The 20,952-nt window shown below is 41.0% G+C and overlaps 1 protein-coding gene across 1 annotated transcript in view; it reads right to left on the bottom strand.

The window, feature by feature from the left end:
* The window catches only part of STK31 (serine/threonine kinase 31), a 40,369-nt gene that overhangs the window by 7,922 nt on the left and 11,495 nt on the right, over positions 1–20,952 (bottom strand). Inside the window, 13 exon segments of the mRNA XM_056338475.1 lie at positions 665–790; positions 1,148–1,228; positions 2,179–2,277; positions 3,272–3,332; positions 3,334–3,401; positions 3,919–4,038; positions 5,082–5,222; positions 7,469–7,542; positions 7,545–7,613; positions 7,616–7,646; positions 11,935–11,967; positions 11,969–12,058; positions 20,342–20,495. Coding sequence (XP_056194450.1) covers positions 665–790; positions 1,148–1,228; positions 2,179–2,277; positions 3,272–3,332; positions 3,334–3,401; positions 3,919–4,038; positions 5,082–5,222; positions 7,469–7,542; positions 7,545–7,613; positions 7,616–7,646; positions 11,935–11,967; positions 11,969–12,058; positions 20,342–20,495 — 1,147 coding nt within the window.

Here is a 20,952-nt window from a genome sequence, read left to right as displayed (position 1 = left end):
GGGTTTTTTAACAAAATAAATGCATATCATTAGGTACCATCAAATAACTTCCTCTTCTACCTCACACAAAACTCAATTCCAACTGTCATAGCCTGTTCCCATATTTTGTGATTAACTCTTACAAAGTCTGTACCAGCAAAACGGGAAGCATGTCTCTTAACTTGAGATCTAAATAAGCCAAGTCAAAAGCAAGAAGAGTATTTACAACTTTGCCTGTCATAATACTACTTCCCCTGGTTTCCCCAGTTATTAGCAGACTTGTAGAGAAGAAGAGCAAGGGAAAAAACTGCAGTTCCTGAAATTTCTCAGTAAAATCATCAGGAAGACAAACCCACATCTGCAAAAACAGACAGGAGTAACAAACATGATAAAAGGTCCACCAGATACCAGAAAGAACAGACAGAGGGGAAGCACTGCTCAATACAGCAGTCCTCAAAAGAAGCGGGGAGGGGAGGGTGTAGAAAAAAAAAATATCAACATGGAAGCAATTAAGAAGCAAAACAATGCTTCATGTTCTACAGGCCCTGAGGAAAAAAATCTGCTATCAGAAAAAGGCTGTTAAACACAGGGGCATGAAAGAAACAGCAGAGTTCATTCAGAATCGGCACACTAATATGTCAAGGCTTCGTTTGCAGCACCAGCTGAAAGCCAGTGCCAACATTACCTTTAAAAGAACCTTCTGGCCCAGAATTCCTGAACACGCTAAAGGTCACTTCATGCTCAGTTCCTTCCTGGGCTTAGCATCCAAAAGGTCTCGCTCCAGGCTGCACGTCAGACGTCCACCAGAGTTCTGAAGCACATGCACATGCAGATATTCAGGGTAAGTGCATGGCATTTAACAGCTGGTAAGATTCAGTGGCTTCAGCTACCTCTCCTCTTCCTCAATCAACTTAGCAAAGCGCAGAACCAGCTGGGGTATATGAAGAAGTTACAGCATCTGTTACCAAGAGGCTGGCCATGATGAGGCAGCTAATGAAATGCATTCCTTGAACATCTCCCCAAAGAGGGGGAGAAGGAAGACCATAACAAACAATAATCAGGGTATATGTCCCCCAAATGGACTGACTGTGCAGAGCGTTGTTGGTGCAGAGCCTTGATAGTGCCTGAAGCAATAACTGACAGTGCGTTCAAACACATCGCTGCTTACCATATAGTTTAGAATTCCTGCTTCTGGATAAAGAAGTGGTAACTCAGGGAACCATTTCCGTACCAAACACGTAAGCTTCTCCTAAATGAAGAAAACAAGGCTCACAGCTCCAGATCACTAGTTTTAACATATATAAATATACACTGACATTTGCAATGTATACCCAGGACATTCAAACGTACATTGACCATGACTGTACCTCTTTTAATAACATCATTCAAAGTAACGATGCCATTTGCTTTTTTTAAAAAAGGAAAAAACCACCAACACACAAAACCATACACAACATGAATACAGCAGTTCAATATGGACAGAATTTTTTAAATATCTGAGGGTGGGTAGTGTTAAGGCCCCAAGCAGTTCATGGCCTATCACAGAAAACATTTAATCTTTGCTACAAGAGGCTTTGGTAGGCCTAAACAAAAGAAAACAACTTCACTACATGTAAGTGGAGGAAGATAGAAATCAAACAGTTACACAGACCAGGCCAGCATCTCATGCATCTCCAGATCCCACGTAGCTGTAATGCTGCAATGTGTAACTGTTACACATTTTACAAAACATTATACATAGTACAAACGTTACGCCTGCAGAGGTAAGGTCTACCACTGCCACAAATTCTGGTGCCCTTCAACTCACTCACAAGGCAATGGTTTCTAATTTTCCCCTCCATACAGAGGACTTGGAGAAAGGGCAATCTCCACTTCAGGATAAAAGCCTGTTTTAACCTAGTCATAAGGAAACAGTTCCCCTTCTTGCAAGAAATACAGTCTTTCTTCAGCAACTGAGCTGCACCCCCAAACTGAGGGGGGAAGGAAGAGAAGGCCTGAAGAAACTATGTTAAAATAGAAATAAAACTGATCAGCATCCATGCCTTCTCCCATAGGTTTCACCAAAAAAGAGCCATCTTAATATTCAATAGTATAAAAATCACATATTTTTTTTTTATGCAGAGCACAAGTTAAAGCAACTGAAATGAACATGTGCCTCATACAGGTTTGTTTAAGTTGCCTAAGTAGTTTAATACTTACATATTCTTCTTTTTCCTTGGATATTTCCTCAAGAACCCTATTTTGCAGATCATCAATTTCATTTTTTATTCTTATTTCAAATTCACTGTAATCGTCAGACTACGTTAGGAATAACAAAGTGTGTATTTCTTATTCTGCTATTATACTAAACAACAGTAATCTGCTATATCAGGATTAAAAAACAGCTTCCGTATCACAGTTCTGGAGTTGAACATATTCTCAAAAGCATATTTTACACAGTCTTCTTCCTGGAAACCCATGAGAATCTCTTAAATTTCTCACCGAGAAAGGCATTCCCTTTATTCATGTGGCAGACCAAATGTTCTAGATTCTTGCCTACTTGTTTCCTAAATCAAAGAGCATTTTTCTTTAATTAGCTGATGACAAATAATCATATTAGCAACATCATTCATCTACCAGCAATGCCAGGCTCCATAATTCATTCACTCTTTTCCACCCATAAGCAGGCATTTTCCTCATGTCACCTCATTATTCAAGAATCCTTTTCCCAGTGGGTTTCATTAGTGTGTCTCATTTTAAATCCTCTTGGAAGCTTACTGACCCTTTACAATGCTTACAGACACACACATGCAGGTTCATTTTTTCCTTAAGCATCATCAGAATAATTAACATGTAATCAAACAAACAGCACTGAAACTGGGATAACATTTACATTCTTTGGACTTCTGTGGGGTAGTGGGGAACCCTGAAAATGAGAACAGCCACTGACTTCTACCACCGAAGAGGAAGAACATGCACTGTCAACAAAGTAAAAATGTAACCGCACAACCAGCACAGTGAAGAGCTGGACAAAATTGCTTGTGCTGTGAACAGCTACCATCACCAGAGGGATTTCGTTAAAAGCACAGTGCCATGACTGGGGACTCAAACCGAAAAGTGGCTGACTTTTTTCTTTTTTTTTTTAAGCCATTCAAGTTTGGTCTCAGGGGCCTGTAACACTTCCACAGTTAATTGAGGTCAGAAAACACAATGTGTTCTACATAGTTACCACTTACTTGAAATAGACCAATTTAATGTTTCTAAAGCAATTTGAAAACCAGACAAAAACAACAACAGTGTAACATTTTCATACTTTCTCAAAATTGTTCTTTTCAACCAGCTTCCACCTTAACTGGGCCTTTAAGCTTTTCAATTTTATTAATTGATAATAAGTTGTTAATATCAGGTTTTCTATTCAACCATTCCTCAGCCTGTTTTTTGAACTAAGAGGAAAAGAAAAATGAAAGAAAGAAAGAAAGAAAAAAAATCGCAAAGTGTTCAAGCATTCAATTTTAATATGCTTTAGCCCAATGCATTAGAAAACCTGCCTGAAGCCTATTTGAATTCAGCTTTTCAGGGTCTTTCCCCACAGAAGAGGGTTTTTATTGTATTTAATTTTAATTACATTAACAACCTTCTGGAAAACAAACATTCTAACTTAAAGTTCAATCCCTTAACTTAAAGTTACATACTGATATGTAATGAATCTAGAGATTCCAGATTGCACCACTTTACTTTTTAAAAAAGTATCTTCACAAAGTAACTGAAATGAAGCATTGGCTGAGGTAACGTACAACTGCAATTCTCAAACTTTAACGCAACCAATCTCTCATCACCAATATGCTCTCAGAATTTCATGATAAAAAGATAAAAAGACATTTTTCAAAAACAAGTTATGTCAGAAAGGGTTACTAGTATATATCAGTGTAACAGAAATAAATAAGGAAGACATAAACTCACCTCAACACTGGCCAAGTGTCTGTTCTGTATGACAGTGATCGTACTTTGCTCCTGACAAACTTTATGTATAATTTCATTGTAAGCACTCCTAATTATTCCCTTCTCTGCTTCATCATGCTCCTGGATTGAATTACACAGAGGGAGATTAAAGATTGAGAGTCATTCTTCATTTATACACACCAACGTTTAAGATGTAAAACCTTTACTGAGAAATTCCCTTGTTAATGGGGAAAAAAATCATTTATCAGATTTTTTCTCTCTCTCTTCTTATAAATATTCTAAAAGTTAGCAAGTCTAAGAGTTCATCTAATAGTTTCAATAGAGTAAAACTGACTGGCACTTCTATGCAGACGTCCAATTTCATATTCCACATGTTATGAAAGAGTTTTTTTAAGGATAGCACAGTTAAATAGATATGAACCATTAAAGCATGCAACTGTTCTTCCAAATAAGAATCATTGGTTCTATCACAGAGAGCAGTTACAAGCAGACTAAACTACTGGTTTATTGTTAGTATGATGCTACATCAATGGACAGGTTCAACTTTTGCTGACATGACCATTCTCTGTCTGCAATGAGAGTCCCTGCTGTGCTGCCAATTCAAGTACCTCAGAGTTAGCAAACGAGAATGGAGAAAATGCTTATCAGAAAAGGTAAACAACAGGGTAAAAGTCTAACATAAGCATAGAAAAAAATTACAAGTAAGGCAAGAACACTTGTCCCAGGCAAAACGAAAGTGATGAAAAACTATTCCTCTCTTAAGACTGGAAAAATTAAATTTATCCATATCACTTCATCCAGAGAAGCAATCCCATTATTTTAAACCGAAACTTACTTTCTATCACCTGTATTTTCAACACAAGCACCAAAACTCAATACAGCTGAAAGAAAGCTTCTCTGCACACAGAGAGGGAAGAACCAGTTTTCCCAGTATTTCTTAGTTAAGCCAGCCATACATACAGCTAAGTTCCTGTAATGCAAAGCCGCCCTCTGCCTGTTGCCTAGAAAACACCTCTTTTCTCTGGGGAGCAACCCGAGTGACTTCCTATCATACTTCCACAAAAAAAGACGCTGCCTTACTGTAGTGCATGAACTCACCCCATACATTAAGAAAAGCTTTAAACTGAAATCAAAGATGTACAACATAAATAGAAGTCATGAACACAGAAAGCATGAATAGAACTTATATTTAAGTTGGCATCCAGTTCCCCACAAAGAGCCAGCTCAACCTTTTTGAGCATGTCATCCACATTGCCTATCACCTCCTCTAAATCTGAAGATGCTTCTGACATCAGGTCAAAACACTCAGCAGGGGTGGGGAGAAAAAGAAATCAGCCTTGATTATAATACTTGATAGTATTTTAAGTAATAACTACTTATTTATTGAAAGTAACTTGTTAGGGAGCAGACAGCAAAACCAAGCAAGAAATACAAAGACTTAGCACTACTGGAAATCTAATCAGGATTTGCGTCAGATCTCACCTTTAACTGCCTTACATTTGAGTGATACAATGATTTCCAGAACTGTTAAGATGCACCAGGCAAGAAGGAAGTTGATTCTTACTTTAGTTGATTTTATTTTCCTAATCTCATTTTGATTTTTACCAAAAATGAAACACTGGAAGAATCCAAATCCCATGAGTTTCATGTCAAAAATCAATGTGTGCTGCCCACACAGTCATACACAAGATGCTCAATACAGCAATTTCACTACCAATTGGACTTCCCACTCCTATATAGTATGACATAAAGGCAATCCTAGGATCTAAGTATTTTATTGCCTTAACCTTAAAGGAACTAAGAAGTTTAATAGTGCAAGTTCCAACAATATGTTGCTCCCCAAAGCCTGGAGTTGCATGCTAGAGAGAAGCCATCCAGTCTCTGAAAACTTTCTTGTATGTTATTGACCCATTTCCTTTTGTAAATTCTGAACAATCCTACCCGAGATTAATTTGGATTCAGAAAGAAAAGGAGTATCTATTTGAAATAATGGGAAGGGAAACACTTCAAAGAAACATTTTCTCTACACAATTGCTCACACTTCTGTTTTTTTTTTAAAAAAGGAGGTAAAAGTTAAGTTGCAATAGAATAATTGCATATCAAAAGCTGAAATCATTAAGACAGATAACTGAAAATTTCTTCCTAGGTATATATTTTATATATATTTTTTTTTTATATATTTTTATATATATATATAATACCTACTCGTATTTTACCAACCCATGCCAAAAGTCTGTACATTTCCTGTGTCTCTGAACTGTTTGCAGAAAAGTTCTAATTTGAAACAGGTAAACCAAAATTCACCACTACACTAACAACTTTAGTCACTTTCATACATGCAGAATAGCACTCTGAATTGCACCCAGCAATCACAGAAACCCACCTGCAGGTTTGTTTACCTCCTCTAATAAATGACATGATTATAAATAACTGCAAGTAATTATATTCATTAACATTGTACCGCACATGACATGCAACAAGTCTACACTGCTGCTGAACAGCATTTATTGTCAGGTCAAAGAACACTCTTATTCTTAACCCTGTCTGGCCACAGTGCTCTGGGCACGATGAAATGCAAGGGCAGAAAACCTATTCACTATGAAAAGGCACATCCCTTATGGATTATGTACAATTCACATGAGCAGGAAGATTATGCTGACACAAACCGAGAAAATTCACACACAAGTGCAACAAGAAGGAGACCAAGGAAGCTGGGCCTGCAGGAATGGAGAGAGAGCAGGTTACAGTCTTTCCAGGAAGATTAGGAGTCCTAAACTGATCAAGAACATGGATATTAAGCATGGAAACAGGAAAGCTGCAAAGTTACCTCCCTACTTTGCGCTTTCTTTACAAGCGGAACTTGACGGTAATCCACTTCCATCATCCATTTCTTTAAGACAGATAACATACTCAACTTCAATGCTCCAAACCCCCTACAACTCGGACTGAGAGAGAGACAGACCATCAGAATGGTATTCCAGAAATACTGCAGGACATTGCAAATAGAAGTGGATGCTTTATTTGCATAAATTCTCCACACTCAGCATTTCAATGAGGAAAAAAATCCTGTTATATATTTGGCTGCAACCTCTACCTAGATCACGCCAAGCCAGACTGGCTGCTCCTTTGCAGTGATCTTTCATCACTTCTTTCAGCAGCATTTAGGAACTAGAACCTTTCAAAATCTGGTCTTTCTATTCAAAGGCCACTTGAAAAGGACTAATTAAAACATTTCAGTCACACAATGAACAGTCAGAGCACACCCATACAAAAGTTATACTTGCATAAAAGTACTAGCCTTTACACAAAAGATGTCCTTTCATAAGAAAGCATAAACTCTGGCTCATTGCAAAGCTACACTAAGAATAAAGGTAAATTTAACACTGTTCCTCAATGCATTACTCACTGTCAGCTAGAGCCACTATTGATGTGCACAACCGCCCTGCCGCAGGCAGTCACCCCTACTAATGCCTGTTCCTCACAGGCGCAGTTTACACAGTGTCATACTTCACTTTTTTCATCAACAGGAACAACTGACTGTTTGCCTTACCTTTAAGATGCCACTAAACCAGTCAGCAAAAATTTGCAGAGCTGTGTCCGTATCATTTCTGACACAAATTAATTCTTCATTTTAATACTCTCCCACTTAGAGAACTGCTGAAATGCCTCCTCAGAGTCATCTGTTTCAGACCCAACCCATACACCATCTCTGGAGAAGCAGAAAGTTTCTACGCATAAAGTGAATCAAACAAAAATAGATTTGCAAATCAGAAGAATTTTGTGACCATATACTATCTATAAAAATCAAGACATTTTAACACAGAGTTAGCATTACCCGCTGGCATAAGATCATTTCTACTACAAAAGCCTCTTTCTATATGCAGTGAAGTAGTATATTTTATATTCCACTTTCCTCTCAGATCTAGTGGCAATATGTCTACCAGAAAATGCAATACAGAAAAGTATCTCAGAGAGATCACAGTCTTATTTTTCCCATAAACACATGGAAGGAAAAGACAACAAAAAGCTTAACAAGTCACAAGAATTCATTTGTATTCTAGTTTCTTTTTCCTATGGATTGGACTTTAAAGTCCAATCATCAGGATAAAGGGCAAAATGGGGTCCAATTTATAATGCTCCTCATAGAGCTGCTCAAATTCAGAAAACAAAGTGAACCTCTAAGAAACAAGGTGAGCAGCCAGACACATAAGGAATGCTTCTGGACTGAACCCTCCCTTCAAAAGTCACTAGTCAAATCTCTTCTGATGTACCTCTGTCATCACACTGACTCCTAGATGGAACAGCAATTACCTACACATCTGATACCTCTAAAATGAGTTTTATTGTCTGGAAATGTCTATTTCCACCTAAAAGCCAACTATATGAAGGACACAGGGTCCACCTCCTTTTGACTTGTATTGGAGAAGAAACTGAAATGTTACACATAAGGGAAAGGCATTGAGGCTAAAGCTGAGGCCAAACAGAAATCACTTTTAAACAAAGTGCAGTCTGTTAAATGACCTGAAGAACATGTAGGGTCAGGGAAGAACGTATCAGTCAATTACCAGTGGGGACAACATCCTGACAGAAAACAGCCTTCCTTGCACCTGGGTGGAAAGTCCCATGATGAAAAATACTTGAGAGCTACATTGGTGTTTGCCTACAATTTGCTATAGTTCAAAAAGAGAAAATTCTCTCTGAACAGTAGGATTTGACTGGACAAACCTGTGCTTTTGTAATAACTAGCATCCTTCAGCCTTCAAAATCCATCATTTTACTTACCCACATCATTCCCAACAAGTTGATTAAAAAAAAACCTTTTTTATGACAGTTCACTTACATACAGGCTTTCACTTTTTTCCTTTTCTCAGATCCCAGAACATTTGAGTGAAGTTATCACAGACTTTCCCAAACAAGACCTAGGTCATGTAGATGAAGAAAAACACCAAAACACCTCTCTGTCCTCCTCTTGAGCCAGGGGGTTTCATCCCTTCAGACTCAACAGCCAATATAATGGAAAAAGCAGTGTGACAGAACTTCAAGTCACACACAAGAACTTGTCAGGAGCCTTTTAGATAATTGAAATGCAGAGGTCATATGAGCAAACAAATATAACTTCAAGTAAAACAGACGGATGGGCCAGAACATGGCAGCAACAGCCTTCCCTCGCTGAGGACTGAAGGTACTGCAGAGGTGTGGAAGTGAGCTTGACCAATTTTGTAGAACTACATATGATGATACCACAACCAGGCCCCAGCTTTACAGGCACAACACAGCAAAGTTCAGATTGGGGCCAAAAACATAAGAATTTCCTTGCATTATAACTAACTAGATGCAGCAACACACCAAAAAAAAAACCAACAAACAAACAAATAAAGAAAAAATAAACCACACAAAAAACCACTACACCACCAAACAGTATTTTATAAAAATTATAAAACCACTTTCATAACAATAGCTACTACAGTGAACAGCATACATTCAGTACAATAGATTATTTAAAACAGCCAAGTGACATGAGCTTTGTACAAATATGCTTGTCTATAAGCAAATTCACGAAGGAGGTTTGTGCTAAATTTATGGAGGCTGTTCAAATCACTCAAGTGCACAACAGATTTTTCTCACATTCTTTTTTGAACAACTGGAATTTCATATACCAGAATACACATGGATAGAAAGTGGCACAGCAAGGTAGAAGCCAGGTTCAAATAGAACAGTTTGGAGGGAGAAAAAAAATCAGCCCATTTAACAGCAGCCAAAAGTGAGGAGTAGAGCCAAGAAAAGTGCACACTAACAGTTTCATAACCAATATTACATCCTGTTTACAAAACTAATAGCACTAGTCACACCAGAAGAGCATCTGCATGCGTTCCATCAGGCTGTCCTCAAGGAATAAATCCCGTAGATTATGCCCTGTTTCTTCCCATTTGTTTTTCTGCTATGAGCACACTTCCATAAAACATCAGCAACTTCACCAGCACATGGATACAGAAGCCAGATCCAAAAGGATAACAAGTTACCAGATGAAGATGGCTCAGTAGCCTACATGTGCTTAGTCCCAGTTGCCATCTCTAAGTGTGGTAACTCAAAGGCACCAGAACAAGCTACTACACACTATCCGCAGGGCAAAGGAAACATTCTTATAGACAGCTAATACACAGCAGCTGACAACTGTTCAGCTCAAACCCCAGCGTGCTTTAGAGCAGCTTATGCATAGGCCCACACTCTGCTTTCCTCTGAACCAATGCAGTATTATCACTTGGAAAGCATGGAGCTCACCAACTGTTTACCCAGGTCCCTGGCTGGACAGAAGCTGTCTGAATTTTTCTAAAGTTCAGGACAACAACAATTCTCACCAGAAGTTATAAAACATAAGTCAGAAGAGCTCTGTGATGCAGAAAAGAAGTCTGCAATACACAGCCCCAACCAAAGGGCATTAGCTTCCAAGCTCCTGTTCTTCTGAGAAACACCGGAAAAATACTCGTGTGTCTAGGACAGCACAGCGTGACCTCTTCAGCTCTATAAAATTGCAACCAAGGTTCTCACTGATATTTGGTAAAAACTTATTTCCGTTTCCCTACTTGGGAAAACTATTTTCACCTTCTAGCCCTTAATATAAGAGAGGACAGTTAAGCTGAAGCCTAAAACTGACTCAACACACCTAGCAGCATGTCAGTACCCCTTCAAATATTTTCAAAACACTTAAAATTTCACTGCAGTATAATTTTCTAGAAGATGCTTAATGGCTACCACCTAGTGGATTAGCACAGTATAACCTTTAAACACACACCAAAAAAAAAAAAAAAAAAAACAACAAAAAACAAAAAACCCCCCCAAAAACCACAAAACGAAAACTTAAACCAGAAAAACCAACACACACTACACCACCACAACCTTCCTCTGTCTGAAGAAGCAGGATCCACACAGGGCCTCTAGTGATAGAAAGCCATGAAATGCTACCCTTCCAATATCTTTTCTAATCAGGCGCCAATCTCCAGTCAGACTAGAACCAAAAATTAAGTGTACCAAAACATTTTTTTAATGGCATTGAAAAATAATTCCATTAGAAATTGAGTAATTCCATGAAAATTTGAATGCTTCCAATTTATTAATGCTGCTTCAACCTTATACAAACATATGTGCAGTCTGTAATCTTAATACTTTTTCATAAGAACGGTCTCATACTTGCACGGACAAATACATCTCTTAAATTTGTACAGACAAGCTGATACTACTGCCAACCTTTTTACCCTCTCCAAGCACACTTGCACAGTCAAAATAAAAGCAAATTATATTTCTGAAGTTAAAAAGAAGAAAAGAAATTATTTCTAATAGCAAAGGCCAGTAATGCCAATTTGGTAATACTTCTAGTGATAAAGTCCTCTTCAAAAGTTCTTACTGCCTCTACAGAGCCTAGTTCCCTGTCTATTTTCCCACTTTCTGTTGTTGGACTGGCTGAGAGGGAGAGCCGTGGTATAAACATGTGCTTCTGTAGTGTTTAACTCTCACCTTAACAAACAAACAAAAAAAAGCTTTAAACATTTTCCATTTTGCTACACTCGTCCAAAGTACACAGCCACCTGAAGAGAAATGGCTAGGAAAGCATGTAAGCCAACCACAAAACCCACCACCACAATTTACAGGGTAACTGCATTGACTTTTTAATTGTAGGTTCTCTCATTAACACCTGTCTTCTAAATATTCTGTGCTTTGTGAAGTCTTGTTAGCCACCAAACGCAATACCATTAAAAAAAAAAAACCACAAACCAAAACTGTTGCTCAAATCAAGGATCTAGGTAATAATTTGCCTCTAGAAACAAAACATCTAGGAGACCACGATCACAAGTAACACTGAGAACTACAGGTGTCAGGTGTACAACTTCACTCAGAAATGTTATCTAAAGTTTCATCTGCTGCTGTTGAGGTCTCCAATTATAAAACATTAAACATTTAAGAAACACCCTCCACAAGTTCTCAGTGTTTCAGAATCAATACTGATAAAAGTGACATCCTCACCTGTAACATTCTTGAGCACTCAGAGAGGGGCAAGTTTATCCACTTCCAAAATTAATTCTTCCACTGCTGAATACAAGTTCTGCTGCACTTCATCGCTCCTGGTAATCAATTCATCTCTTTCATCCTACGCAGAAGGAAAAGCAAGTCAGCCACTCACACCAAACACCACATACACAGTGTGGGAAGTGATACAAAAAAGCGTTAATCCTTGCAAAGTACAAATAGCACAATACCTGCCTGACTAGGAATGAGTGAAAAAGCAAATTTTGGTTTTAACATTTGCTCCTATGACACGATGACCTTGCATGAATACAGCATCCTTTACAGTGTAAGAATATGATTGCCTTATCAGACAACTAAAGAAACAGTTTCTGCATGACTGTTGATAACAGTGGGAGCCCTAACTGACGCTGTAAACTTAAAATGTCATAACTGTCCTACAGTTTTTGATTGTATTACAGAAATTAGAATTTGGATTATCCATATTTCCATACATGTCAAATTACATCTATAAAGTCAAACTGCAAAAGATTTCTTTCTGGAGAAGAATGCTTTACAGTCAAAAAAAATCCTTTTATTAATTTTTTCCTTGCCTTCTAGCAGGAAAGACCGATGACCTGTAAGCTCCCTACTGATTATCTGCAGTAAGATCACTAAACTAATTTTCTAGAAACAAAATCAAAGTTTCCCTTGGATGACTGGCAGGATTAGTTCTGCTATTGGGAGAGGAATCCCACATTCGTATCAGACAAGACAACTAACAGACTTACCAAAACCAAACTTTTTGAAATGGATGAAGGAAGATAAAAAAACTATACTCAGAAGCATGTTTGCAGTGTTCTTTTCACAGTGATTTAACCCAACACGCCCACAGAAATATGAAAATATACATGAATATGGAAGACCAAATGACAGCTTTACAGACCTATTGTAAAAATTTGCTATTTCCTTCTTCATCCATCTCCAAAAATAAAAAAAGTAAGTAAAAAGATTGAAATGCTATAACACATTGTCCTGACACATGTTCCCTTCCCCATTTCCCCCCCAAAAAAATCTTGGGAAGTCTGGTGTGGAAGGCAATTAGTAAAGAAATAGAAAACAACAGAAGAGTTAACCAGGGCACTGCTATCAGTTTCACATGGAGCCAAAGAACAAATGAACATTTCCTACTAACAAGCAATATATAATATATCTGTAATGTAGATATGTATACACAAACACAGGTTGAAGAATGTTTTTAAATGTAGTTTATCCAGTGAAATCTTAGAAGTCGACTTAATCAGTTTAAGCATCCAGGGAAGATAGACTAGAAATAGACAAGGGCAGAACAAGATCCAGTGGCTGGAAATTGAAAGATGGACAAAACACAACAGAAGTGTAACTCCAAGTTGCAACATTCACTGCTTTAAAACTTAGATTAGCAGCTACACAGATGTTGTAATTCAGCCAGACATTAATGGCCTGGATAATAAAAATCAGTGGAATAAGTTCTACTACAGAAAGTGAACACAACATATTACTTCAGCACTTAAAAACAAGAAACAAACAAAAAAAATATTTAATAGGCACTTCTGCAATTATTGGGCATCTCTGGTGACCAAAAGCACACACAATTTTTACAGACTTTGGGCTGTTCTTCCCACAAGACAGGAGCTCATTTGTAAAAGAATACTGTAATGCACTGCATAAAAAGGAGTAAGGACCCCCTGCCATAAAGAACACTTTCCAAGACAAGACTTCTGCAGAATATTACTTCAAAAACTAAAGCCGTAGAGACATAACATAGTAGAAGATTCAACCAGGCAACCAAACTCCAATACCAGTTTCAGCACTAGAGTAAATTGAACGGTCTACACATGACTGAACATACAGCTTGGGAGCCACAGGACAAGTCTGCTCCCTGTGTCTGCCATGTAATTAGATACATGTGACTTTTCATGGCTCACACAATGCCTGTTCAATAACCTCACAGAGCATTAAGTGCACAGGCAGTATATCAATAGTCTGCTTAATAAAGATGTAAGCTCATCACAACAGCAAACATTAGAATTCAACTTCTTTAGAACAGGCTAAAGGCTTCTCAAACTACAAAATTTAGTTTAGTTTGTGTCTGGTCCATCTTATACCTTTCAAAATAAATAAATATATAAATTAATTAATAAACAGCTCCACAAACAACCTCACACAACCAAGCATCAGACACTGTCAGACCAAATGCCAAACCATCTTACCATCTTGTTTCAGACTATAGCAATGCTTAGGAAAGTCCATAAAACACGACTATGTATAGTGCAATCACCTCATCAATGCATTCTTGCTTTAGTGTGATTTAATGACTTCATAAGCAAGAGGGGAAAAAAAATAATCCCCCTCCATAGGTAAGTTCTAATCCCTTTTTAGAGCCTTTTTCTACTTTTGGCCCAAGTTTTTTGCTCCCTTTAGTGCAAGTTACTACTTTTTGATATACAGAATAGCTAAAGCTACCTCTGGCATCAGCATCCTCATTAAACGGCTCTATTTATCCTACCCTCCTCCACTTTTTTTTTTTTAAACATCGGTGTGATTATTTTTATCATCCTTCACAGAAAAAAATTCTAAATATGTACACTAGAGTCTCCAATAAGTTTCTAAACCAAAATCATAAATTAAACGACACATCCATAAAACACTATCTACAGTATCTGAAAAGACAGTAGTTCTATTACACCCCATTACTAAGAGTATCTGCCCACACTGCAAGCAGGGAACTTCTAATTATCCCCGTTTTTTCATCTGCAAAGCTGCTGTCCTCTTGGTAACATTTCATAGGAAAGCTGGTAAGTGATTGCTACCACCACCTTCCTATTGGGACACTGAACTTACATCAAATTCCAGGACTAGTTTTGAATATATTTTTAAGTATTTCCACTCCAGAAGAACCATCTTTGTTATTTTCATACACACCATGCACCAGTACTATCTCAGTTCACTGATTATCTTATGTTTCCAAGACATACATCATGTCATGATACAGAGAAGGTGGTGTTATTGAATGCCGTCTTTGCTTCAATCTTTGCTGCCGAGGCCGGACCTCAGGAACCCCAAATGCTGGAGGCAAGAAAGTCTGGAGACAGGAAGACTTTCCCTTGGTCGAGGAGGATCGGGTTAGAGATCGTTTAGGCAAACCTGACACCCACAAACCCGTGGGCCCTGATGGGATCACCCCCGAGCACTGAGAAAGCTGGCAGACGTTATTGCTGAGCCACTGTCCGTCATCTTTGATGGGCATGGAGAACAGGAGGGTGTCTGAGGACTGGAGGAAAGCCAGTGTCACGCCAGTCTACAAAAAGGGCAAGAAGGAGAACCCAGGAAACTATGGGCTGGTCAGCCTCACCTCCATCCCTGGAAAGGTGATGGAACAGCTCATCCTGGAGGTCAGCTCCAAGCACGTGGAGAAAAAGAAGGTCACCAGGAACAGTCAACGTGGATTGACCAAGGGGAAGCCATGCCTGGCAACCTGACAGCCTCCTACGGCGGAATGACTGGCTGGGTCGATGAGGGGAGCGGTGGATGGTGCCTACCTTGACCTCAGCCAGGCTCTTGACACCGTCCCCCACCAGAGCCCCCGGGCAAGCTCAGGAGCGTGGGTCAGGCGGGTGGGCAGTGATGGGCTGAGCGCGGGCTGAGGGCAGAGCTCAGGGGCTGCGACCAGCGGCGCAGAGCCCAGCCGGGGGCCTGTAGCCAGCGCTGTGCCCCAGGTCAGCGCTGGGTCCCGTCCTGTTCAGCTGGGTCATCGGTGACCTGAGGGGACGGGGCGCAGCCTCGGCAGGTCTCCCGATGGCACAAACTGGGAGGAACCGCCGGGACACCAGCAGGCCGTGCTGCCCTCAGCGAGGCCTGGGCAGGCTGGAGAGCCGGGGGGAGGGGACCTCATGGGGTCCCACAGGGGCCAGCGCGGGGTCCTGCCCTGGGGAGGGACAGCCCCTGCGCCGGCACAGGCTGGGGGTGGGCTGCTGGGGGGCAGCTCTGCGGGGAAGGGCCGGGCGGTGCTGGGGGACAGCCGGTTGCCCGCGGGCCAGCGGTGGCCCTGTGGCCGAGAAGGCGGGTGGGAGCCTGGGGCGCGTTAGGGGCAGCGTGGCCAGCGGGTGCAGGGAGCTGATCCTGCCCCTCTGCTCGGGCTGGTGAGGCCCACCGGGAGTGCTGGGCCCAGCGCTGGGCTCCCCAGTCACGGGAGACGGGGAGCTGCTGGGGAGGGCCCAGCGGGGGCTGCGGAGCTGGTGAGGGGCCTGGAGCACCTCCCTGGTGAGGAGAGGCTGGCAGAGCTGGGGCTGTGTAGCTGGAGAGGAGAAGGCTGAGGGGGGATCTCATCAATGTAATCAGTTATCTTAAGGGTGAGTGTCAAGAGGATGGGACCAGGCTCTTTTCAGCAGTCCCCAGCTGCCCAGGACAAGGGGCAACGGGCAAAAACTGCAACACGAGAAGTTCCATCTGAGTATGAAGAAACACTTTTTTACTTTGAGGGTTACAGAGCACTGGAACAGGCTGCCCAGCTGAGGAGTCCCTTTCTCTGGAGATAATTCAAAACCCACCTGGATGCAATTCTGTGCAACCTGCTCTGGGTGAGCCTGCTTTAGCAGGGGCTTGGACGAGATGATCTCCAGAGGTTCCTTCCAAGTCTGACCACTCTGTGATTACATAAATGCCTTATTAAGAACAAACACTCCAGTTGCCCATCTTCATTTTAGGGCAGTATCTAAGAAAGACCCAGTTAAACCAGCATAAATCAACTAAGAAAGCATAGAAAATGAAAACTAAAATAATGCCGTTTACTTTGCACTCAAACTTTATGGGGTTTACCCACGCCTGTGGTATTCAAGATGCATTAGGTTTCCCTGAAAGCAAAACAAGATGTTCGTTCCCAAGAGCTTACAAACAAGGCTTGTGACAGTGAGAGAGGGCATCAGCACGCCAGAGAGGTTAAAGGAAGAGCACATTGCTTAGGCAATTGAATAGCAAAATTTAACTTAGTAAAACCAATTTTGACAGCTGGGTTGACAAATTAAGCAAACAGAGTTAAACAGTCTGCTACAGTTTAATAGCCAACTATTTCATCCATCTGTTTGGGTTCACTGGGCTTCCTGTACATTGGATTTACACGTATCTCACTACAACTGAGCAGGAAACAAAGTCAGCAACATCAATGCATTTGTTAGCCTATCTACAGTCAGCATAATTTAAGTAGGTTTGAGAAGCAGAATATTAAGCATGCCCTTTTACTGTGTGCATCTTCAGACATTTCTGGTATTTGAAAATATAGTAGCCAAGATCCTGTGGCATGTTACAACACATAAAATAGATCTTCAAAAATCAAAATGCTTCTCAGGAAATAACAAAAAAAAGTTAAGTCATTACACTGCACATTAAGACAGGACAGCCTTTGTGGCACTGTAGCTCTCCATGATGCCCCCAAAACTCTTGTTCTGTACATTTCACCTACCTAAGTCTTCAAAATACTTAAGACAAATTCCACAAAAGCCTTGAGATGTCCTGCTTCCAGCTGCTACCAATCCGTCTTGAAAAGTAAATTAATTCTTCAGGGAGCTCTACACTTCCACACACATTCCCACTTGCATACCCTTTGCAGCACTCAAGCACTCTGTGGGATACCTGACATCTAGAAGAACTCCTGTTGTCTTTATTTTTCCCCATTTAAAATATTTGTGACACTACCATGACAATTTCCCCTCTTCAGAGAGCAGGAATTTTTTTTACAGCAGGATGCTCTTGAAAAGTCATAAGATTTCATGTCACCATTCGTTTACACCTTAGCTTAGGCAACCAGGAACAATGTCAGAATGGGCATGGGAGAAGCAGAGGGGTGTCAGTTTCCAAATTAAACTGGTTTTCAAGCCAGGTGTGAAGCCAACACCTTGTCAACAAAAAACTGAAGGCTACACAAACATATGTGGAACTACTAGAAGCGGCATAGTGCTGTAAGCTCATTTCATCGGTATTTCAAATATTTTGGCAGTGTAACACACTACAATGCATCATGCAAACATGACTTGTTAGCCATTCACAACTAAAACTGAGGACAATGTCCAGAATAACATATTCCAACAAATTAGTCCATCAGAAAAACTTCAAGCATGCTTCTAGAATGAAACGTCTTTTCATGATGTTTCTCATGGAAGAATGCTGCTAGCTCATGTTTGCAACTCAAAATAAAAAACCTCAAAAAACACCTCACACACACTGCCACCTGAATGACACTAAATAAACCATCTCCTCTATTTAATAAACAATTCCGAGACTCCCCAGTCACACCACTGTATCTGTACCTGTCCTGTCCTAAATCCTGCCCATGTTAAGATTTTTCTTTACCCCCAGTCCAACTCGGTCAAAGCAAACCTGGAGGACGGGGCAAAAACAAGTTCTAAGACAGCTTTGCTTTACTTGTCTGCTGTTGTTCAATGAGGCTTACAGACCCACTTGAGCTCAACCATCCCATGTAATCTCCCGAAAACTGCAACTGCTACTATTTCACATGAGATCAGGAATTCACCCAAGAAGAGCTTGTACAAGGGAATCCCTAGGCAGTACCTTGCAGCCTAGCTGTTCTACACATTACTCCCCTATACAAGATACAACACTAAAACGTCATCAGCTTATTAACACTTATCTTAATGTTGCCCAGTTTAAACTTTGACTTTATTTTGTTTTCACCTACAGCAATCAAATGTGTTCCATGCTACAGATGTTTTAATAGTTTTTCCTGCACAGCCAACAAAACCATAACTTACTTGGGATCGGTTGATGGGTCTGCCCCATCTACCCCGGTGGTGGCCAGTGCCCCCACCCCGCTGGAGCTGCTGAGGAGACAGGCTGCAGTGCAGACCTCAGGCTGCAGGCAGTGCCCAGACCTTTCTCCTGGGGCAGGGACAGGCAGCAGAGCTGCCTACAGAAGGTGTGCCCAGGCGGAGGGGCTCCTGGAGCAGGCAGCTGAGCTGCAGGAGGCAGTGAGAAGGATGCATCGTGTCAGGGAGGCTGAGGAGGAGTTAGAGAGCTGGTTCCAAGCGCAGTCTGGAGTGGACCCACAGGCAAACATCAAAAGAAGCATGACCAGCAGGTTGAGGGAGATGATTCTCCCCCTCTACTCCACTTCTGTGAGACCCCACCTGGAGTACTGCATTCCAGCTCTAAGGCCCCCAACATAAGAAGGACATGGACCTTTTGGAATGAATCCAGAGAAGGGCCATGAAGATGATCAGAGGCTGGAGCACCTCTCCTATGAAGACAGGCTGAGAGAGTTGGGGTTGTTCAGCCTGGAGCAGAGGAGGCTCCAGGGAGACCTTACAGAAGCTTTCCAGGACCTAAAGGGGGCCTACAAGGGAGCCGGAGAGGGACTTCTTACAAGGCCATGTGCTGATAGGACGAGGGGCAACGGCTTTAAACTGAAAGAGGGTAGATTTAGATCAGGTATTGGGAAGAAATTCTTTACTGTGAGGATGGTGAGGCACGGGGACAGGTTGCCCAGAGAAGTTGTGGATGCCCCATCCCTGGAAGTGTTCAAGGGCATGTTGGATGGGGCTTTGAGCAACCTGGTCTAGTGGAAGGTGTCCCTGTCCCATGGCAGGGAGCTGGAACTAGATGATCTTTAAGGTCCCTTTCAACCCAAACCATTCTATGATTCCACGAGTCTCTTAATCACTCATTCTTTTCTAGTCCATTTGATGACCTGTTAAATTCAGTGTAATACAACAACACATTTTAAGCATGCCTGCTTAAAATGTGTTAGGTTATACTTGAAAATAGTCACTACACGTTTGCTGTCATTCTCCCAGATGCACCATCCCTTCCCTACCTTACGACAATGCCTGCCATAGACCAGGGAACCTTCCCATTCCCAAAGGTAGCATTGCTGCCCGGGAGAGACACAGTAGAGAGCCACCCCTACGCACACAGCCGTGCCTGCACACGCGGGCAGGCTTCTCCCGACGTGGTTGCAGAGGAGCTGCACTAGATGGCAGCTTTCCCCCGTGCGGTCCATCCTCCCACACACGCCTCTGCACGCCGCTCTCCCTACACCTCCCAGGTGAGGGAAGCACATAGGACGTAGCGGCATGCTGCTCTAACAAAAGGTTTTGAAGAGACAGTTCAGCTGCACAGCTGAAGCAGTTTCTAACTATCACAGAACAGAAAGCTTTTAAAGTACCATATTCTGATTTCCTTCTATTTCTTTACAAAAACCAAGGGTGTCAAAAAGTCTAGGTTTAACACAAAAAAATAACGCTCCACAAATACAGCAGTTGTGGCAAAGGGAGCAAAGCCTCCAACATTATCTAGCAAAGGGCAGATGTTTCCATGCATACTCTTATCAATAGCTGTTAAATTATAGCTCGAGAAAAAAAAAGTAATTCCAACCTACCACATTTCTGCATAACTGAATCCTCTCCTGAGCCAAGTCATACTCTGTCCAAATCTTCTGCAATTTTTCCAAGGAACACGGAACAGTGAGACATCCTTCTGTAACCACTTTTATGGTTTGAGAGAGCTGCTCCCCAAAACAACTGTTCTTATTTGTATACCGAAGTTGTAAGGAGGAAACAATATTTTACCAGGATTTTTTTTCTCCCCAGAACTGAAGCAGTTTAAAAATCAATGCTATTCGGACTCCTGAAACATACGAATTGAGATAGCACTTGCCGTGTTAATAACCGAGTTTCTTTCAAAAAGTAGCAGCAGCAGTCTGTCTCATTCAGCTGTTAATTTTTATTTTTTTTTTTGAGGAAGGACCAAGAATACATACAATACATTCATTATACCTCAGTATTGACAAGGCTGTATGTGTACAAAATTCCCTCCTGCTCTTGATTTCCCTTTTGTCCTATTTCCTCCCTTGGTTGTTTGGGGTTTTTTGGTTTTGTTTTTTTCTTTTTATTCATCTTCCACAAACACATGTACCAATATATACATTCTTTCTTAAAGGCACTGATGATCATTTCTATTTCAAGTTTTCTTCCCGTTGCAGTTTTGCCT

Source organism: Falco biarmicus, chromosome 4, assembly GCF_023638135.1.
Source record: "Falco biarmicus isolate bFalBia1 chromosome 4, bFalBia1.pri, whole genome shotgun sequence".
In the NCBI taxonomy this organism is placed as follows: domain Eukaryota; kingdom Metazoa; phylum Chordata; class Aves; order Falconiformes; family Falconidae; genus Falco; species Falco biarmicus.
The sequence above is the reverse complement of the archived record's forward strand: the minus strand, read 5'-3'. Positions and strand labels throughout refer to the sequence as shown.